The 17501-nt window shown below is 51.8% G+C and overlaps 1 protein-coding gene and 1 non-coding gene across 2 annotated transcripts in view; one reads left to right on the forward strand and one right to left on the reverse strand.

Annotated features, from left to right (window-relative positions):
• Positions 1-17501, reverse strand: part of UBASH3A (ubiquitin associated and SH3 domain containing A) — a 41924-nt gene that overhangs the window by 19917 nt on the left and 4506 nt on the right. Inside the window, exons 3-7 of the mRNA XM_029214792.1 lie at positions 16612-16798; positions 14086-14284; positions 9803-9972; positions 8713-8921; positions 2161-2284 (exon numbers count right to left, since the gene is read on the reverse strand). Coding sequence (XP_029070625.1) covers positions 2161-2284; positions 8713-8921; positions 9803-9972; positions 14086-14284; positions 16612-16798 — 889 coding nt within the window. The remainder of the gene's footprint in view (positions 1-2160; positions 2285-8712; positions 8922-9802; positions 9973-14085; positions 14285-16611; positions 16799-17501) is intronic.
• LOC114891361 lies at positions 3302-3434 on the forward strand. The gene has a single exon (XR_003792473.1). It is a non-coding gene; the product is annotated as a small nucleolar RNA SNORA61 (small nucleolar RNA).

Raw genomic sequence — 17501 nt, forward strand, 5'->3', positions numbered from 1 at the left:
TGGGAATTGCTGAGAAGGGCAGACACCAGAAAGTAGGGTCTCGGGCAAACTGCACTTGCCTCACAAGCGCTCTTGGGTCCGGCACCATGGGCAGCCCCAGCCAGACCCTCCCAACCCCTCATGGGGCCCACCCACCCCTGGGGGGATGCAGAATCTCCAGCTGTCTGACATACAGCGCTCTTCTCGGTGGACCTGACTACATTCTGACGGGTGCATGAAATGCGGTGTTTGTGAGCCGATGGGACGGTCAAAGTCTCCATATGTAGTTTCTCGGGGCTTTGGGGCCAAGTCTTCAAAATGGGCACAAGGTCAAGGTGAAGTGAATACTGTGGTGGAGGGCGCCGATGTTTGGTCCGGGATGCAAACACCGACCTCTGGCGGCTGCAAGGGGAAGGTCGTCTTGCTGTCTTACATTTTCTTAAAAATATTTATTTGGTTGCACTGGGTCTTAGTTGCAGCATGTGGTCTTCTTAGTTGCGGCACGCGGGCTCCTTAGTTGTGGCGTGCATGTGGGATCTAGTTCCCTGACCGAGGATCGAACCCGAGCCCCCTGCATTTGGAGCACGGAGTCCCAGCCACTGTGCCACCAGGGAAGTCCCGTTGCTGTCTTACATTTTGAAGTATGGCTGTGGGATTGCCTGCACGGACACCAGGACCCCCTTTCTATTTCATTCCCCCTGCCGAGGACGGATCTTCCCAGTAGGTCACAGGACACACACGTGCTCCCAACCTGGATCTGCTCACTGATGGTCTCAAAGCACCATCACTGCCTTGGGCTGAGGTTTTGGATTGGGGGCATTTTCTTCCCTGGAAGAGCACGGAGGAGTTGAACTTTGAAATGCAGAGCTTTGCATCAGGAATATTATGATAAAGTGAAAGGTCCGTGGGGAATGGAATGGACTAACCCCTGGGTCCACACAACAGCAGGGCTGCATCAGATCTTTTGACAGAAGGCGCTGGATGCCTTTCCTGGGACTGCTGTAACAAAGCACCAACTGCGGGGGCTGAAAACAAAGGAAGCTTATTCTCTTCCAGTTCTGAAGGCTGGAAGTCCAAAATCAAGGTGTCGCAGGGCCAGGCCCCCTCAGAGGCTCTAGGGGAGGGTCCCGATGGCCCCAGCATCCTTGACGTGTGGCCGTGTGGCTCGAGTCTCTGCCCCGAGGTCACGTGCCTTCTCCCTGTGTGCCTGTCTCCTCGTCTATGAGCATCACATCCCCTGTTTCCTGTGATTAGGTTTAGGGCCTGCAAGATAATCTCCCCATCAGGATCCTTATCTCAGTCCCACATGCAAAGACCATTTTCCTCATAATAGGTGGCAGGAATTGGGACCTTACCTCTTTGGAGTCATTTTTCAGCCCACTACTCGACCATAGCAAAACGATGGCCAGTTTTCCTTTCTCACTACCTGGATGGAGTGACCTCAGGCCAGGGGAGGGTTCTGTTATCGGGGACGGTGTCAGGTTCTCGTTCATTTAAAGCACCAGTGTTCAGACAGAGGCCGAGCTCGAGCTCGGGGCTGAGCATTGCAAGCCAGCTCCTCCCCTCCTTCAATCTGAAAGGGGGGCTCAGCCTCAGGGAGCCCACGGCCCCAGTCCAGGCCGGCCTCCCTCATTCCCAGAGAGTTTGGGCCAGGGGCCCCATTTTCATCGGTCTGGGGCTGGCAGGCCTCTGGCTCCCAGTCTGCAGCTTCTCCACCCAGGCCGTTCACCCCCTGAAGGCCCAGCTAAAGAGGTCACCCATTGTCCTCCCAGGGTCCCAGTGTCCCCTGCCCTGCGCTCAGCTCTTGTCTGAACTGGAGGCAAGCTCTGGGGGCCGGTGGGCTCTTGGGGGAGGAGCCAACTGGCCGATGGCAGAGTTAGGGTGAGAGTGTGGCCCCCCCAGGAGGGCTGGGTCCCTGCCCCTTTCCTGCCCCGTGACCTAGTGCCATGATGACAGTGCTCAGGCTCACAGTGTGTGCGTGTGTGCGGGGGTCACCCTCTGCCCGGGGTGGACGGAGCAGGGGGACCTGGTAGCAGAGAGATGGGCCCCTTGCTGGCCCACCTGGGTCTGAGCTCAGGGCCGCAGTATCTGAATGAAAGCTGCCCCTGAGAAGCCGAGTCTACCCGGAGTTGACACAGAGTGGGGCTGTGAGCGGCTCATTTGACCTTAGGGCCCCGTCACCTGTAGGGACTGCAGGCTGCTGCTCTGGGACACGGGCAGAGGCTGAAGCTCCCCGTTCCGTCTGCTGCTGGCTTCACCGTCCTTCCCGGAGCTCGGGTCTGGGGCTACACCGAAGGTGTACGTCCTGTGGGAGAGGAAAGAGATCAGTGTCATGACGACCCTGGGAAGCATCCGGTCGTCACGTGATGGAGAGCATGCATGCGACGCGACAGGTGGGTTGGGTCATCGTGAGGATGAAACGAAACAATGGTTCAAAACGGCTCAGTGCCCAGCACATAGCAGCTCTTGAGCCAGTGGTGGTGGTTCATGTTCTCCGTCACCACCTGTTACAGACCGAACTGTGTGCCCTCAGGTGTATAGTCCTGACCCCCAGGACCTCCGAATGGGACCCTATTTGGAGGTCGGACCTTTAAAGAGCTGATGAAGGTAAAATGAGGTCACTAGGGTGGGTGCTATTTCAATCTGACTGGGTCCTTTTGAGAAGAGGAGATCAGGGCACAGGGACGACAATGTGGGGACACTGGGAGGAGATGGCCATCTACACACCCGGGAGAGAGGCCTCGGGAGGGACCAGCTTGAGCTCGGACTTCCAGCCTCCAGGGCTGCAAGAGAAGGGACACCTGCTGTTTAAGTCACCATGTCTGTGATATCTTGTTATGAGGCCCAAGCAAACCAGTGCCTCATCCTGTAAGAATCGCCTTCTAAAATAACCAAAGGTGTGAAGATGCTCGTGGTTGGGAACAGGGACAAGGGAGCAGAACAGACACATTAAACAGCATGGCAACACACAGGAAAGGCACAGATGCATTAGTGGGCGGGTGGGTGACCACGGTGCCCGAGCAGTTGCAGGTGGAGAAGGAACTGCTGCTCGTCTAGGGGATCAAGAAAGGTGCCCCGGGTGGGCAGCCGTTTGGGAGCTCTGAGGACCACTGAGGGCAAAGGTCATGGCACACCGGAGCTGTGAGAACTCCGGAAGGTGAGTGGGTGCTGGTGCCGAGGTGAGGAACAGGGGAGGGGCCAGGTGCCGACCGTCATGGATGCAAATCCTCCAAGAGCAAGAAATGGCCAGGTTCCCAGGGCAGATTCCTTTCAGAAAGCGAAAGGCCATCTTTGTAAACTCTAGTTAAAAACAATTTATAAGCACCTCTGGTTCCCTTTCCCATGGGATCTGAACACCTGTCCTGGTGGTCGTAAAAGGATGACTAGTTATACGGAAGCTGTCCTCAGGAGGCCTGTAGTCTGCTTTAGAGCGTGTGGGCTAGTTTCAAACAAGGCTGAGTGAAAAAGATATGTACAATCAGAGGAGAGAAATGGACAGTAGCTAGAGAGGGAAATGGGAAAAAAAGAGAGCTTGTGCTTGATTTTGTTTTTAAGATAACAGCATGTTTGCTTGCTGGTGGGAGCCATTGGGGAGGGCCTTGGGATGACAGATGGTGCTGGCGTGATGCCCTTGGAGGGCATGGGATGCCCAGGAGGGATGGGATGCAATGTAACGTGAACAGGTGGCCTTGGCTAGGAGTTTGGACCCAGCATCACAGTGCGCTGTGGGGAGAAGGGCACGTGGGCCCAGAGGCTGCAGGTGACCAGAGCTGGTGGACACCCTTCTGACGTTCACCTGTCCCGGTGGATAGGAGTGAGGAATGCAGTAGGTGGCCTCTGGGTTCAATGAAAAAATCGGACACAAATCAACGGGTGGGCAGAGTGTCCAGGGATGCCTGGGCCTCCAGTTTATGGGGGAAGAGAAGGAGGCAGACAGTCCGCTCACATGAGTGACTGGTAAGGGAACGTCTTTATTACTATTCTCTGGAAAGCATGTTCTCATCTTGCTCTTTAAATTGTAGTATGATTTTTAACATACAGGAGGCTTACATTTTAAGCATTTAATAATCAGTATTAAAGACACATCTGTTAAGTCTCACCCTAAGATCCATTCCACTGCTTCTCTGCTTTCAAAGCTCTCCCCAGTCCAGAAATCAGAAATACAGTCATTTAAACTGCCTTCTATTTTAAAATGATTTTCTTTTTCTGTTTAATTCTTGACTCAGAATTAAACTGATATCAGTGTGTGCTGTGAGGTCATACAGAACACCTTTTATTTTACACCCATTTATTTTCCTATTTCTGATGCATTTATCAGATAGGAACCTCCTAATATACCGGGTCTCCTGCTCTGTTAGCTAGTCTGTTCCACGGATCTATTTTTTCTCTTTCCCTCAAGTCAGTACCATATTATAGATTTATAACATGCTTTTAATATCTGGTAGGGTAAATATCTCCTCTCATCACTTTTATTTTTCAAAGTGCTCTCAGCTCTTCTCTCCTATTTATTCTCCCAGATAAATTTTTCAATCACTCAGTGAAGTTCCAACAAACGATCCCATTGGGATTTTCCCTGGAATTTCATTAAACCTGGAAATGGCTCTGGGAGGATTCATTTTGCTCCATCACGAACGTGGTGTGTTTCTACTTATTCGGCCCATTTGTAAATGTTTGCCTTTCTCTCCCACAGTGGCCCCAAGTCCCCCAGTTCTCGTAAAGCTGATGGCTCCCAGGCCTCCATCCTAAGACCCTAACCGGGTCCTGAGCTGGGAGTGGCATCATTTCTCCTGCATCTCAGGGGCCCACAGGCTCAGGCCACCTGCTTTTCACCATCACAACCGTACGCCCGGGACCCTCAGTGCCCACGCAGTGTTTCGATGTAGTGAACTCACTTCTGAAACTGTCTGCCAGTCGTACCTTCTCTTCCCATCTTGTTGCCTGTCCTGTCTTGAGCGGTAAATCCTACTGGCGGTGAGACAGGCTGGGACCTGGGACCTTTTGCTGGGACCTGGGGCCCTTTGCTGCAGGCCTTGCACCTGGACACACCTCTCCTCCAGCAACAGAATACAAAGAAACTGTACAGGACTAAAAATAACTGAGTGCATACCCAGTTGGGTCAAATTCTGGACCCAAAAGATACAAAGAGACCAAAAAACCCAACTGCCACTTTTGAAGAGCCTGGAGCAGAAACAGGGTGTCGGGAGCAAAAGCAGGGCACCGCGCGTGCCCCCTGCACGCACCACCACCTAAGTCGCCCCTCCAGCCTGACCCCTGGACACACCCCTCCCCTCACCCCATATAAGGAACTAGCTCGACCCCCCTCGGGGAGCAGGCAAGCAAGGGAAACTGTTGTTGGTTCTCACTCCCCCCTGTGGCAGCAGTGGTCCCAACAAAGCCGTGCCTGAATTTCTTGTCTGGCCTCTGATCAATTTCCATTGATTAAGGAAGCTAAGAACCCTGGTCCGTAACAGCAGGATCCAGGTCAAATAGATTTACACGGCTCATATTCTCACAGCGTCAGATGTCAGCACATTCGACATCTTCAACTGGTCATAAATAGACAAGAACGTGATCCCCATATTCAGACCATTGACATTTCCCTCTTCTAGTGAGCACTCTCTCAGTATTTGCAGTCTCATGTTGACACAGGAAATGCTGGTGGGTTTCCCCTTCCTGAGGGCGAGGTGTGGCCCTCCCGCACCCTGCTCCGGGCCCTCGGGCCCTCGGGGCAGATAATGAAGCCTCCTTATCTATAAATAACATCTGTGAAGCTTACAGCTGGAGAGAAAAATTGAATTTTTTTTTTTTTTTTGCTACTCTTTCAAATGAAATACAACCTTGATTACGACGGGGATGTTGGTGATGAGAAGAGAAAGGAAAGAAGGTAGCATTTTAATACTTCTGTTTTTTTCTGAAACGTTGGAGACCCACTTACTCCTTAACTTACACAATAGAAATAGATGTATTTAAATTCTCCCTGGCTTTTAAAAGGGGCACAGCTGCTGTCTGTGGGGTTGTGTGGACTGTGTCTGCTAGGGATGCCGTAGCGAGGTACCATGGACGGGGCAGCTAAAGTAACAGATACTTATTCTCATACAGTCTGGGGGCTGAGTCCAAGATCGAGGTATGGGCGGGGTTAGTTCCTCCAGAGGCCTCTCTCCTTGGTGTGTACGCGGCCGTCTTCTCCCTGTGTCCTCACATGATCATCCTTCTGTGTGTGTCTGCGTCCGGATCTCCTCTTCTTATAAGGACACCAGGCAAATTGGATTAGGGCCCACCCTGTGACCTCATTTTATCTTAGTCACCTCTTTAAAGACCCATCTCTAAATACAATCACATTGTGAGGTGCTGGGGCTTCAGACATCAACGTATGAATTTGGGGGACACAATGCAGCCCATGACAATATCTCTATTATGTCTGAGCTACTTGCCAGGAACTTGCTCTGTGGGTTTGGAAAGTTGCTGAGCATGTATTGCTCCAGGGTTGGTACTCTCATCTTGGCTCAAAGAGGACAAAGTGTCCTCTAAGCTCTAACGTTCATGGCTCTTTGTTCGAGATTATGCTACATACATTCTTGTCTGTGGAGGGTTGAAAACTGCTGTGATTCACGACTATGTTCCATCAATATCACAGTGGTCACCTCTGATCTTTTTCTTCAAAGTAACAGGCAAATATTGTGGGGTCATTTTATTGCTGAGTAAATCCAGAGACCCTGAACTACTGGCACAAAGGCTGAATTGTCGCATTGGTGACGGGTCACTGATGTAAGGCCAATAATTTTTCCTGCTTGGGTTGCACGTCCCAAGTGTGAATTCTGTGCTGACACTGTCAGAGATATTTATCCACTGTCTGTAAACAACAGTTTGTCTGCCCACAGCTGAAGTAGCCTTGGGACAGTATCATCGGACGGTATTTCTGCTCAACCAATTAGTAAGGTGTCCAGACATTCTAGGGCCATTTTCTGAATTTAAAAGTTTGAAGTTTAATAAAGTACACTTTGGGCCATTTTAAAAGACTTAGCCAGGACAGCCGAGTCCGGCAACAGTGCTGGCTCTCTGTCCTTCTGACCCATAATCACATGTCACTGTTTGTCTTACTTCTTCCCCAGCACAGCTGGGGTGCTTCCAAAACACGGCCAATCAGACACCCCACAGCCCAGCCCAGTACTTAGTTTTCTCTTCTTTTGCTATAATTCTTGTTAATACTTATCAATTCCTAGGGGAAACTTGTTTCTAGAAGGAATAGTCCCAGAAATGTTCAGCTTAAAAGCTGGAACCGTTACTTTGGTGACAGGTGACTAATAATAGATTAACTGTGAGGTGAAAGATGCGATAGCCATAAACTCATTTTCTCCAGAATCTTAGCTGCATAGTTCTAGAAACATCCAGTCTGCCGACTGCCTGGCGACAGTGATGCTCTCTTGTCCTGAGCAAGGATTGGGGGACTTGCTAAAGGACAGGGACCAGACGGGAGCCCACACCACCTGGACCTCAGATGGTCAGTTGGGGTGGAACCGGCATCTTCTCCCTTGTTACTCCTTAAATGGTTCATTGGACCGGGTGATGGTCCGAGCTGGTTCTAAAAGGAACCAAGTGCTTCCTTGATTGCGTGGTGTCACCTGGCCCCTCCACCTCCCTGGGCCCAAGTGTTCTCAGCTCTCAGGGATGATGATGTACCTGACTATCTCTGTGGTCCCTCGTGACACCAATGTCCTGTGATTTTGTTGTGGCCACTGGACACATGGCCGTGTCCACATCTGCAAAACTGTGCTTCTCCGGGACGACTGGTCTACCCATACCTGGGATGGCTGTGATCTTTTCGTGGAAGCCATATCCCTTTCCACGTTGGGTGTGGGAGAGCTCGGAGCCTGGGGCCCACAGCGTGCATGGTGTGCACAGAGCTTGGCCCTGGGTTTGTCTGACTTCTCTCCCTTTATTCTCCCTTTGACCCAGTTTTCCTTATATTCTTTTCTTTAAACTTAAAATTGATTAATTTAGATTTTGAATAAATAATGCATTTCTATGGTTCACAAAGTTAAAAATTATGCAATGGTAGAGGGTGAAAAGTCTCCCTCCCATTCCTATTCCATTCTCCCAACTCCCACCCTCAATCCTGCAGGTAGCCACTGTTAGACGTTTATAGACATCTTCCCTTCCAGGGAACTTTTATGTATGGACGTGCATATAAATACATATCGTGCAGATCTAAGTACAGATGGTAATGTTTTAATGCATCTGTTCCCCACAGTTAGTATTATCCTATATACATCGGTCTGCAACTTCTCTTGGATTTTTTTATATCAGTACATAAAATACTTCCCTGTGATCATTTTTAAAAACCTCAAGTATTCTATTGTATGGATGTATCGTAATTTATTTCACTGGCTTATCTTTAATTGAATTATCTCTTCTACGGTGCTTGTATGCTTCTATAATTTGTTTTGCTCATAATAAGGAAGTGGTATTTTGTAGTCCTTTTGGGATTATGATCTCAGAAAAGTTTTGTAGAGTAATTGATGTTTTCTGAATGTTTTCAGTGGAAAACCACAAATCAACCAAGATATTTACCATATACCTGCAGGGATAATGTTGCTAGCACGGAGAAGGCAATTTTTACCAACAATGGAACTGTCTAGAAGCATACAAGCACCACGGCCACTGTTTCCAAAAAGACGCTCTCAGACACTAAGTCTGAGAGAGGCGTCTGGGCTGCAGGGGCAGAGTGGCGCTCACCTGTGCTTCACCCAGGTGTCACACTCGCTAGCTCGCTCCGTGTAGTTCTCGGGCAGGAAGCCCCGGCAGCCGGTCTGCTGTGAGATCCCAATCACCCAGCCCTCGCTGGCTTCCTCCTGCTGAGTGGGGTCCACGAAGATGTAGTCACCGGGACTGAGTGTCAGCTCATCCATGTTCTGCGGTTTGTACTGGAACAGGACCCTCAGGGTCTAGAATGGAGGAAAGTGTCTTCATGTCTCAAGCAAGGATGGGTTCTGTGTCTCCAAGACACATCCAAGCCTCTGTCTGATGACAGTAGAATATGACAAAAGGAAGTATACACTTGTTCAGATACATTCAGAAATGAATTTTGGTATCTATCTATCATCTATCTATTATCTCTCTATCATCTATCTATCTATCTATCTATCATCTATTTACCTCTGTATCTATTTACATCTGTATCTATCAATCACCTATCTATCTAATCTATTATCTATCTACCTCTTATCTACCTATCAATTTATCTACCTATCTATCATCTATCTATCTACCTATTTTATCAGTCTACTATCTACCTACCTATTTATCTCTGTTTACTTATTTCTTATATGAAAATCTCAAAGCATAACCAGATGTTCACATCCGCCCGCCTTGGAGTGAGGTTATTTACAGCTTCTCCCGCACCACAGAACATGGTGGATTCATTCATACTTGTTCCATGGGTCTGAAAGGAGCATACCAAGCTTTCTACCTGAAGCAATCAGTCCCATGGGGAGGGAGTCTTGAACCGAGGCTTCACTCAAATCATTATCTAAACAAATCAGCAAGCAGCACAATGTATTCATAAATCTTTGCAACCGTCCGTTTTTAATACCAGAAATGTTTCCACTTTTTCCCCAAATTTCTGTGTCTGCGACTTATATATACAAAAGAATGTTAATTCCAAAGCGCAGGCCACAGAATGATTTTAGACAAGGGATAGAAGTTCGTCCTTCTGCTGAAATACCTCCATCCCAGGGCTCCTGCGGGTCAGGGCTCCGTCAGGAGGGCAGCGTTCACCTATTCCCATGGCGGGGTCCAGCCCAGCCGTCCGCCTGCATTCGCTCACCTGGTAGTGTACAAAGCGCATGTCCCGGGAGTAGAGTGAGGCCGTCCACTGGCAGCTGTGGCCGGGGTGGACGGCTCTGGCCAGCTGCTCCAGCGTCCTCTGGTGGTGGGGATAGAACTTGTGGGCCAGGGTGAGATGCAGCTGCTTGGTGCAGGGCTTCACGGTGCAGTCTGTGAAATCACGCAAACGGGGCACCTTGACCCGGACGTCCGCACTGCACGCCCGGGGCCTCCGCATCTGGGGCGGCCACGAGCCCGGGCTGGAGGTGCAAACGCCTTTACACACGCACCTCCTGCCTCTGCCTACTCCCCTCCCCACACCAGTGCTCCCCCGACAGGGCAAGGAGTTGGCCCAGACGGGCCACCACACAGAGGTCACCTCGTTAAGGAGGTACTTGCAGATTCTACGAAGAAGCAGGAAAGCAGAGGGTATAGAGACACAGGTTTTGGGGGTGGCTGTTTGTGGCCCATCAATTTGCAAGCTAATTGTCCCGACAATTGATTCAAATCTCTTTCACCCCCCGGGGTGTGCATGTGACACAGTGGCCTGAACGGGTGGGCTCACGCTCCAGTCAATGGCTTTTTGTTCAGTTGCGGAGTCTCTGGAAGAAAATGCCCTAAGCAATGCGATTCCATCGGACATCGCAGTGCCTCTAATATTCTGCTGACTTTGGTGAAGCAGGAAGCCCTTGGAGTGGCCAAGGCCCTGGTCTTTTTTTTTTTTTTTACGCGGGCCTCTCACTGCCGTGGCCTCTCCCGTTGCGGAGCACAGGCTCCGGACACGGAGGCTCAGCGGCCATGGCTCACGGGCCCAGCCGTTCCGCGGCATGTGGGATCTTCCCGGAGCGGGGCACGAACCCGTGTCCCCTGCATCGGCAGGCGGACTCTCAACCCCTGCGCCACTAGGCCCTGGTCTTTTGGAGTGACCTCTGCCCTCATGGCCCCAGCCCTCCTGGACCTCATCCCAGGGCCCTCAGGTTAGTGGGCAGCAGCGTCCCCGAAGCAGCCGGGATCCGGTTTCAGCCAGGTCACAAAGCAGCTTTGTTCCGGGGAGGTGGTGATTAGTGGAACTGCACAGACTCTGGAATCTGATAGACCTGACTTTAGACCCAGCTGCCCCGTTTGGCAGCTGACTTTGGGGACCATCCTGGTCTGACTCAGCTTCAGTTTCGACAGCAACAACTTGAGGATTGGACGGGCTGTCCTGGGAAACCGACCTCTTAACCGTAAGGTCCCCGGGAAACTTTCAGTAAATCTTAGTTACCTGCTACCTTTCTCACGGGCAACACTTAGCAACACACAGGATCCGTCTTCCCCCTGAAAAACGTCAAGGGTGATGCACCCACTTCCTGGAGCCCAGACTTGGCAAAACCCCATTGATGTCTCCCGTCCTCTATCTGAGCCTTTGGTAGCAAAAGAGAAACTTGCGAGGTCTCCAGGCCCTGAGCTGCGAGGTCTCCAGCCCTGAGCTGCAGGGGAGAGGAGCTCGAAGCAAGAGAGCATGTGGGTGGCGGGGAAATTCCTTTTCTCGGGTGTTCCAGACGAGGTGGGAGGGACGGCCTTGCCGTGGATGAGTCAGCGTGGCCTGGGAAAGGCCCGCTGAGGTCATTGTCAGAGAGATCACTGAGTCACCTGATCTGAATGGGCGCTTGTCTATTTCTCTGTGTCGCCCATGCCCCTGGGGACCGTGAGCTGGCCAGGATCACGCTCGCTGGCTGAGCTGTGCCTGGTGCCTCCCGATCCATCAGGGTCAGGCCCAGGGTGCCGGCTGTGGAGGGCAGGGCAGAGCCTGCTAAGGGGTGGGCGATGGACGTGAGGTCAAAGCCGGTTTCCCGGGGTGCGGAGCGGGTCAGCACAAAGCCCAGGAGGCGTGAAGCAGGACGTGGCCGGGCTGTAGTGCCAGGTCCACCACCCACTGGCTTGGGGACTCTGTTGTCACAGATGGCCACACCCTGGGTGGCCTAGAACAACAGAAATTTGTTCTCATGCGTCTGGAGGCTGCAAGTCCAAAACCAAGGTGTTGCAGGGCAGTGCCCCCCACTGAAGGCTCCCGGGGAGGGTCCCTCCCGTCCTCCTCCAGCTCCTGTGGCCCCAGCATTCCTTTGCTTGTGGCCACATCCCTTCAATGCCTGCCTCCGTGGTCACATGGCCTCTCCTCTGTGTCTCTGTGTCTTCTCGTCATACAAGGACACCGGACTTAGGGCCTGTCCTACTCCAGTGTGACCTCAACTAATTACATCTAATAGAGACCCTATTTCCAAATAAGGTCCTTTTCTGAGGTTTTGGTGGACTTGAATTTTAGGGGACACTTTTCAACCCATGACAGTGACCTTGGGCAGGCACTTTACCCTGCACAGCCCTCAGTCACTCTATTTTTAAAATGAGTGGTCATTAAGAGCCACTTTTGGGGGGCATGGGAGTAAGTGAGGTACTAGGCCTGCTCGGAGGCAAGTGGCTGATACACTGCATCAGGACAAGAGCCATGTCCGTCGTCCTTCTAGAGACAAGGAGATTCAAGAGCCATCCCCTGAACTCACGTTTACATAAGGGAGGCAATCCACAAGGACATGGGGTAAGGTTATCATTATCTAGCAAATATGATCCCAGACTCGACAAGCGAGCCTCCAAATGGAAATCTGGGACTAAGGAAATTATTCATGTGACCGGCATCTGCGTTCATACATGTCTGCAGGGGGCAGGGAGGGGTCCTGCTACCAGGGTGCTGCGGCTTCTTCGAGTTTCAGACTCAGCAAAGCACAGCTGTGCGGAGCACCTCTGAGTACCAGGACCACGGGGAAGTTCCCCAAACATGCCGCACTGTTTACAGGGCGAGAGCCCCAGCCATTTGCAGAGAAAGAAAACGACTCAGGGGTCAGAGGACATGATTCAGGTCACGTCACCAACCAGAGACGAGGGAAAATTCACACCTGAGGTCAAGTCTGGAATTCTTCCCACTAAACCCCAGCCGGAACCTCAGTCTCCAGACTGGGGCTGGTATCTGAGGAAAGTGAATTTGATTGATTTTCAAAGTGAGTCTAGATAATTTTCCCCCCAAGAGGCCAAGGAGACAAAACTACGCTCATAACTAAAACGTTAAAATGAATCAGCTAGGACTTGTGTTTTACATACAGCACTGGCCTGGTGAGGAGGGATGCCTCTGGTGGGCGTGGGGCTGGGGGAGGTGCCCCAGCCTACGATCCCCGGTCATTATGTGACCACACACCGTCCCTCCTGGGACAGTTTCCCAGCAGCTGGAACACGGCTGAGTGTTCTGAAAAACCGCATCGATGCAGACAAGGCTATTTCCACTTAGAGAAGAGCTCTCTGCTAGTTCTGAGTCTTTCTATTCGCTCACTCTGTTTTGTTTTTAATTAATTCTTATTGGAGTATAATTGATGTACAATGTTGTTTAGTTTCTGCTGTACAGCAAAGTGAATCCGTTATACATATACACATATCCACTCTTTTTTAGATTCTATTCCCGTACAGGTCATTACAGAGTATTGGGTAGAGTTCCCTGTGCTCTACAGCAGGTCCTTATTAGTTACCTATTTTATATATAGTAGTGTGTATATGTCAGTGCCAATCTCCCAATTTATCCCTCGCACCCCTTTCCTCCTTAGTAACCGTACGTTTGTTTTCTACATCTGTGACTCTACTTCTGTTTTGTAAATAGGTTCATCTGTACCATTTTTTTTTTTTTTTTTTGCGGTACGCGGGCCTCTCACTGCTGTGGCCTCTCCCGTTGCAGAGCACAGGCTCCGGACGCGCAGGCTCAGCGGCCATGGCTCACGGGCCCAGCCGCTCCGCGGCACGTGGGATCTTCCCGGACCGGGGCACGAACCCGCGTCCCCTGCATCGGCAGGCGGACTCTCAACCACTGCGCCACCAGGGAAGCCCCATCTGTACCATTTTTTTATTCCACGTATAAGTGATATCATATGATATTTGTCTTTCTCTGTCTGACTTAGCTCACATTTTTGAAGGACATCCTGGCCCATTACGGAGGTTCTAGCTAATTGTTCAGCCTCAGGTTAAGGCCATGTCATAGTTGCTGGCTGTAAAGGGCCAGGTGGGTGTGGAAGTGACCTGGTGAGGGTGCAGATAACCCTGTGCCCGGCCAGCCCGTAGGATGACCGTCGCTGCATCGGGGAAACAGCCTCACTCTTGCTGCCCTGGGGTCTGCCCATCGCATCCTAGTGTGGCGAGCTCAGTCCCTCAGGCACAAAGGGACCACTTTCTATTAACGGGGCCCTGCGTGTGCTTCTGCCTGGGGCTGCCTACCTGCTAAGATGGAAGCTTCCGTGGCGAACATCACAGCAAATTCCTGGATGATGTCTGCGGTGCTGTCATTCACGAAGAAGCCCAGGTAGCTGACGGAAGAATGGAGAACCAGAGGCACGGCCGAGGGGAAGGCGCCCAGGGTCCTATCCCCGGCTCTCTTCAGTGCTTCATACAGACACTCCAACTTCTGGTCCTCGCACTGAGGGACAGAGACAGGACAGTCACCTGTTACCTTAACTAATAAAAATCAGGCAGCCTCGGGAGCCTCTTTTCTGTTCACGATTCTGTAACATAATTTAACTAGTCCTGGCGTTTGGGGTGATGGATCCGTTCTATAGCTGGTCCCCAGTTTCTTATAGAATTCAGGTCAAGCTCTTTTTGGAATAGAATAGCCTTTGAGTGCCCAGGTCAAAAATCCCTTGTCCCTCTAAATATGTGCCTCACTGCACGTTGAGTTGACCCAACCCTGCATCACATCCTGAACCCCGCCCTCCAGTCCTGTGGCCCACAGCTGGGCTCAGTGCTGCGTCATTGGCTTCTGGAGGTTTCCTGTAGACACCAAGGCAGCCCCGGGGTGCACCGCTCACAACCTACCCTACTGAGGAGGGTTGTAGCCTACCCCTCAGCTGCTGACCTTCAGACCCGGCAGCAGGCCACACACTCGGCCAGCGATCGAGCCATCCTTGCCCCCAACGGGGTCTCCTCTGACGTGGTCTTGGCTCACAAGCTCCCCCTCAACCCTGCTGTCACCCACTCACCTGCCCTCTGGCCACACAGCCCTTGGCTCCTTGCTCAGTGGGAAAGACTCCACGTGCCCGTGTGGGACCCCAGTGGACCCCTGACAGAGCCACCCCCTTCGGGGAGCCGGCCAAATCCTGCTCTCCCCAGCAGCTGGCTCCCTCTGGGCTTCCCACAGCCCTCTTTATTCTCTGAGTAATGAACCTTATCATCGCTGTTAATGTGCACCCTCGGCTCCCCTGCTAACCAGGAGTGCACTAAATTCAACCCTTTCTGTTGTATCTTTGCAGTCCTCGTAGGGCCTGGAAAGCACGCGGTGCCTGGAGGGCACTCATCTCATGTAATCTGGGAGCACGGAGCCACGTTATACACCGACCTGTAGCTGACGGCACTATGTGGTGGCAAAGGGGCACTCAGCCACCAGGGCAGGGTGGGACGTGGGGCGGGCGTGTGGGGGCAGCTACCTCGAGAGAAGGGAAATGTGTGTGCGTGTGTCTACGTGTGTGGTGTGTCTGTGTGTCATGCTGTGCGTGTCTCTGTGTGCATATCTGTGTGTGTGACATGGTGTGTGCGTGTGGTGTGTCTGTGTGAGATGCTGTGTGTGTCTCTGTGTGTCTGTGTATGTGTGTGTGCGTGCACAAATTGACATGCCTCGACAGGCTGGGAGGAAGAGTTGGAGGCCCCGGTCAGCTCTCTGGCTGTCAGGACCCGGTGTGTCCATTTCTAAGGTCATGTTCGTTGCTGGCTTCACTGCCTCTCCTTTCCCTGATGAGCTCCTAGGACAAGCCAGGAAGGAGCCTGTCACAAATGCCATCAATGTGCAAGTAGGGTGACCAACTCACCCTGGTTTGCCTGGGACTTTCCTGGTTTCAGAACCTGGGAATCCCTCCCCACTGGCCCTGACAAATGAGGATGATTGTCAAGGGCTTTGGAAGATGCTGCTTCTCCTGGGCATCGTCTGGAAGACTTCCTGCACAGGTTTGCATCCCCCTTTCCGTGCAGCGCAAAGGAGCCTGGAACAGAGGGCTCCTTGGGCCCCGGTGGGACCCTTAGAGTTTGCTGGCAGTAGAGCCGGGGTGGGGCCAGGGTGTGCCCCCTGTACTTTTCTCTGGTCGGGAGCCACAGTGGTGTCTGCCCCTCCTTCTCTCATTCTCATGCCTCCCTCTTGTCTTTTGAGCATCCCAGGTCCTTCTCACCTTCCCAGGACCCCATCCGGGGAGCTGGAGCTGGCTCTCTGAACATCTTTCGAATCAGAGAACTGGTCCCCCAGGCAGGGAGAAGTCCTACATCTGTGGCTGGCCAACCCGTTCTTTAGTTGATCCATCACACATCTGTGAAGCACCCACTCTGTTTGAGGCATGGTGCTGGTCTCTGGGGGGCAATGGTAAGTGAATTATCCTCCTTCACTTGAGCGGTTCAGTCCAGTGAGGGATGCAGAGCTGAACCAGACACATGGCCATGCAACAGGGAAAGAGTGCCACTAGACTTAGAAACAAGAGGATGGTGGGAGCACAAAGGGCAGCAACCTCTTCTGCCTGGGGAGCTGGGGAAGACTCAAAAAGGGAGGGGATAAATGAGTTGGGTTCTGAAGGATGAATAGAAGTTGACCAGATGAAGATGAGGAAGAAAGTAAAGGATATCTCACACAAAGAGTCCGGGTAACACCACCATTGTGGACCGCCCTGTGAAAGTAAACCCCTCAATTTTGCCCCATCACCACCTAGTTATGGCAGAAAATGACTCAGCTGCTGTGTTAATGAGCATTAAAAACTCCTTGGACCGACTCACCGTGAAGAAGTCACAGAGCGTTATGTGAGGGAAGACCTCATGGGCTCTGTTCTTTGCGCACTGACGCCTGCTCTCTCTCCAGAACTCTTGAAGTTTGTCCAGCAGGGGTCCCGTGGGACAGAGGAAAAGGGCGTACTCCTGGGGGATGGGGTCGTCGAGAGAAGGGTCATTGCAATGGCAGTGCAGCCTGCAACAGAGAATGGGACACTTTTACCTGGCGTCGTGGCCAAAAGAGTCTTTCCCCATGGAGGACACAGGACAGTGGTGACAGCAACTCAGAACAGCAGGCCGTGCAGAGCAGAGGTGTCCATGCCCGGGCGGGACTTGCCGAGCATGGGGCTGAGTGTGGCCGCAGAGCAGGTCAGTGTCCAGCCAGGTCTCAGATCCTGGCTAGTCTGATTCCCAGGCCAAAGACCCAGAAAAGCAGAGAAAGGTGACAGAAACACTCAAAACCTGGTCTTCCAATGGTCTTTGTGAGCCAGTCATCTCCTTAGGGTTGAAAATTTTGTGGAAGAAAACTCACACTTTAATTTTATCTCCAACTTCAAATTAAGTGTAAAAATCAAAGCCACAAAGAACTAGACAGAACTTAGGTGGCTACTATATTTTCTTTCAATTCAGAAAGTTATTTTAAATACTAAGAAAAAAAATACTAGGAAAAATGACATAGAGCCCCCAATACAAGTTCATTCTCACCAATAATAAAAAAAAAATGGGGGCTTCCCTGGTGGCGCAGTGGTTGAGAGTCCGCCTGCCGATGCAGGGGATACGGGTTCTTGCCCCTGTCCAGGAAGATCCCACATGCCGCGGAGCGGCTGGGCCCGTGAGCCATGGCCGCTGAGCCTGTGCGTCCGGAGCCTGTGCTCCGTAACGGGAGAGGCCACAACAGT

The sequence above is a fragment of the Monodon monoceros genome, unplaced genomic scaffold, assembly GCF_005190385.1.
Source record: "Monodon monoceros isolate NGI ecotype Baffin Bay Population unplaced genomic scaffold, NGI_Narwhal_1 Super_Scaffold_11, whole genome shotgun sequence".
Classification (NCBI taxonomy): domain Eukaryota; kingdom Metazoa; phylum Chordata; class Mammalia; order Artiodactyla; family Monodontidae; genus Monodon; species Monodon monoceros.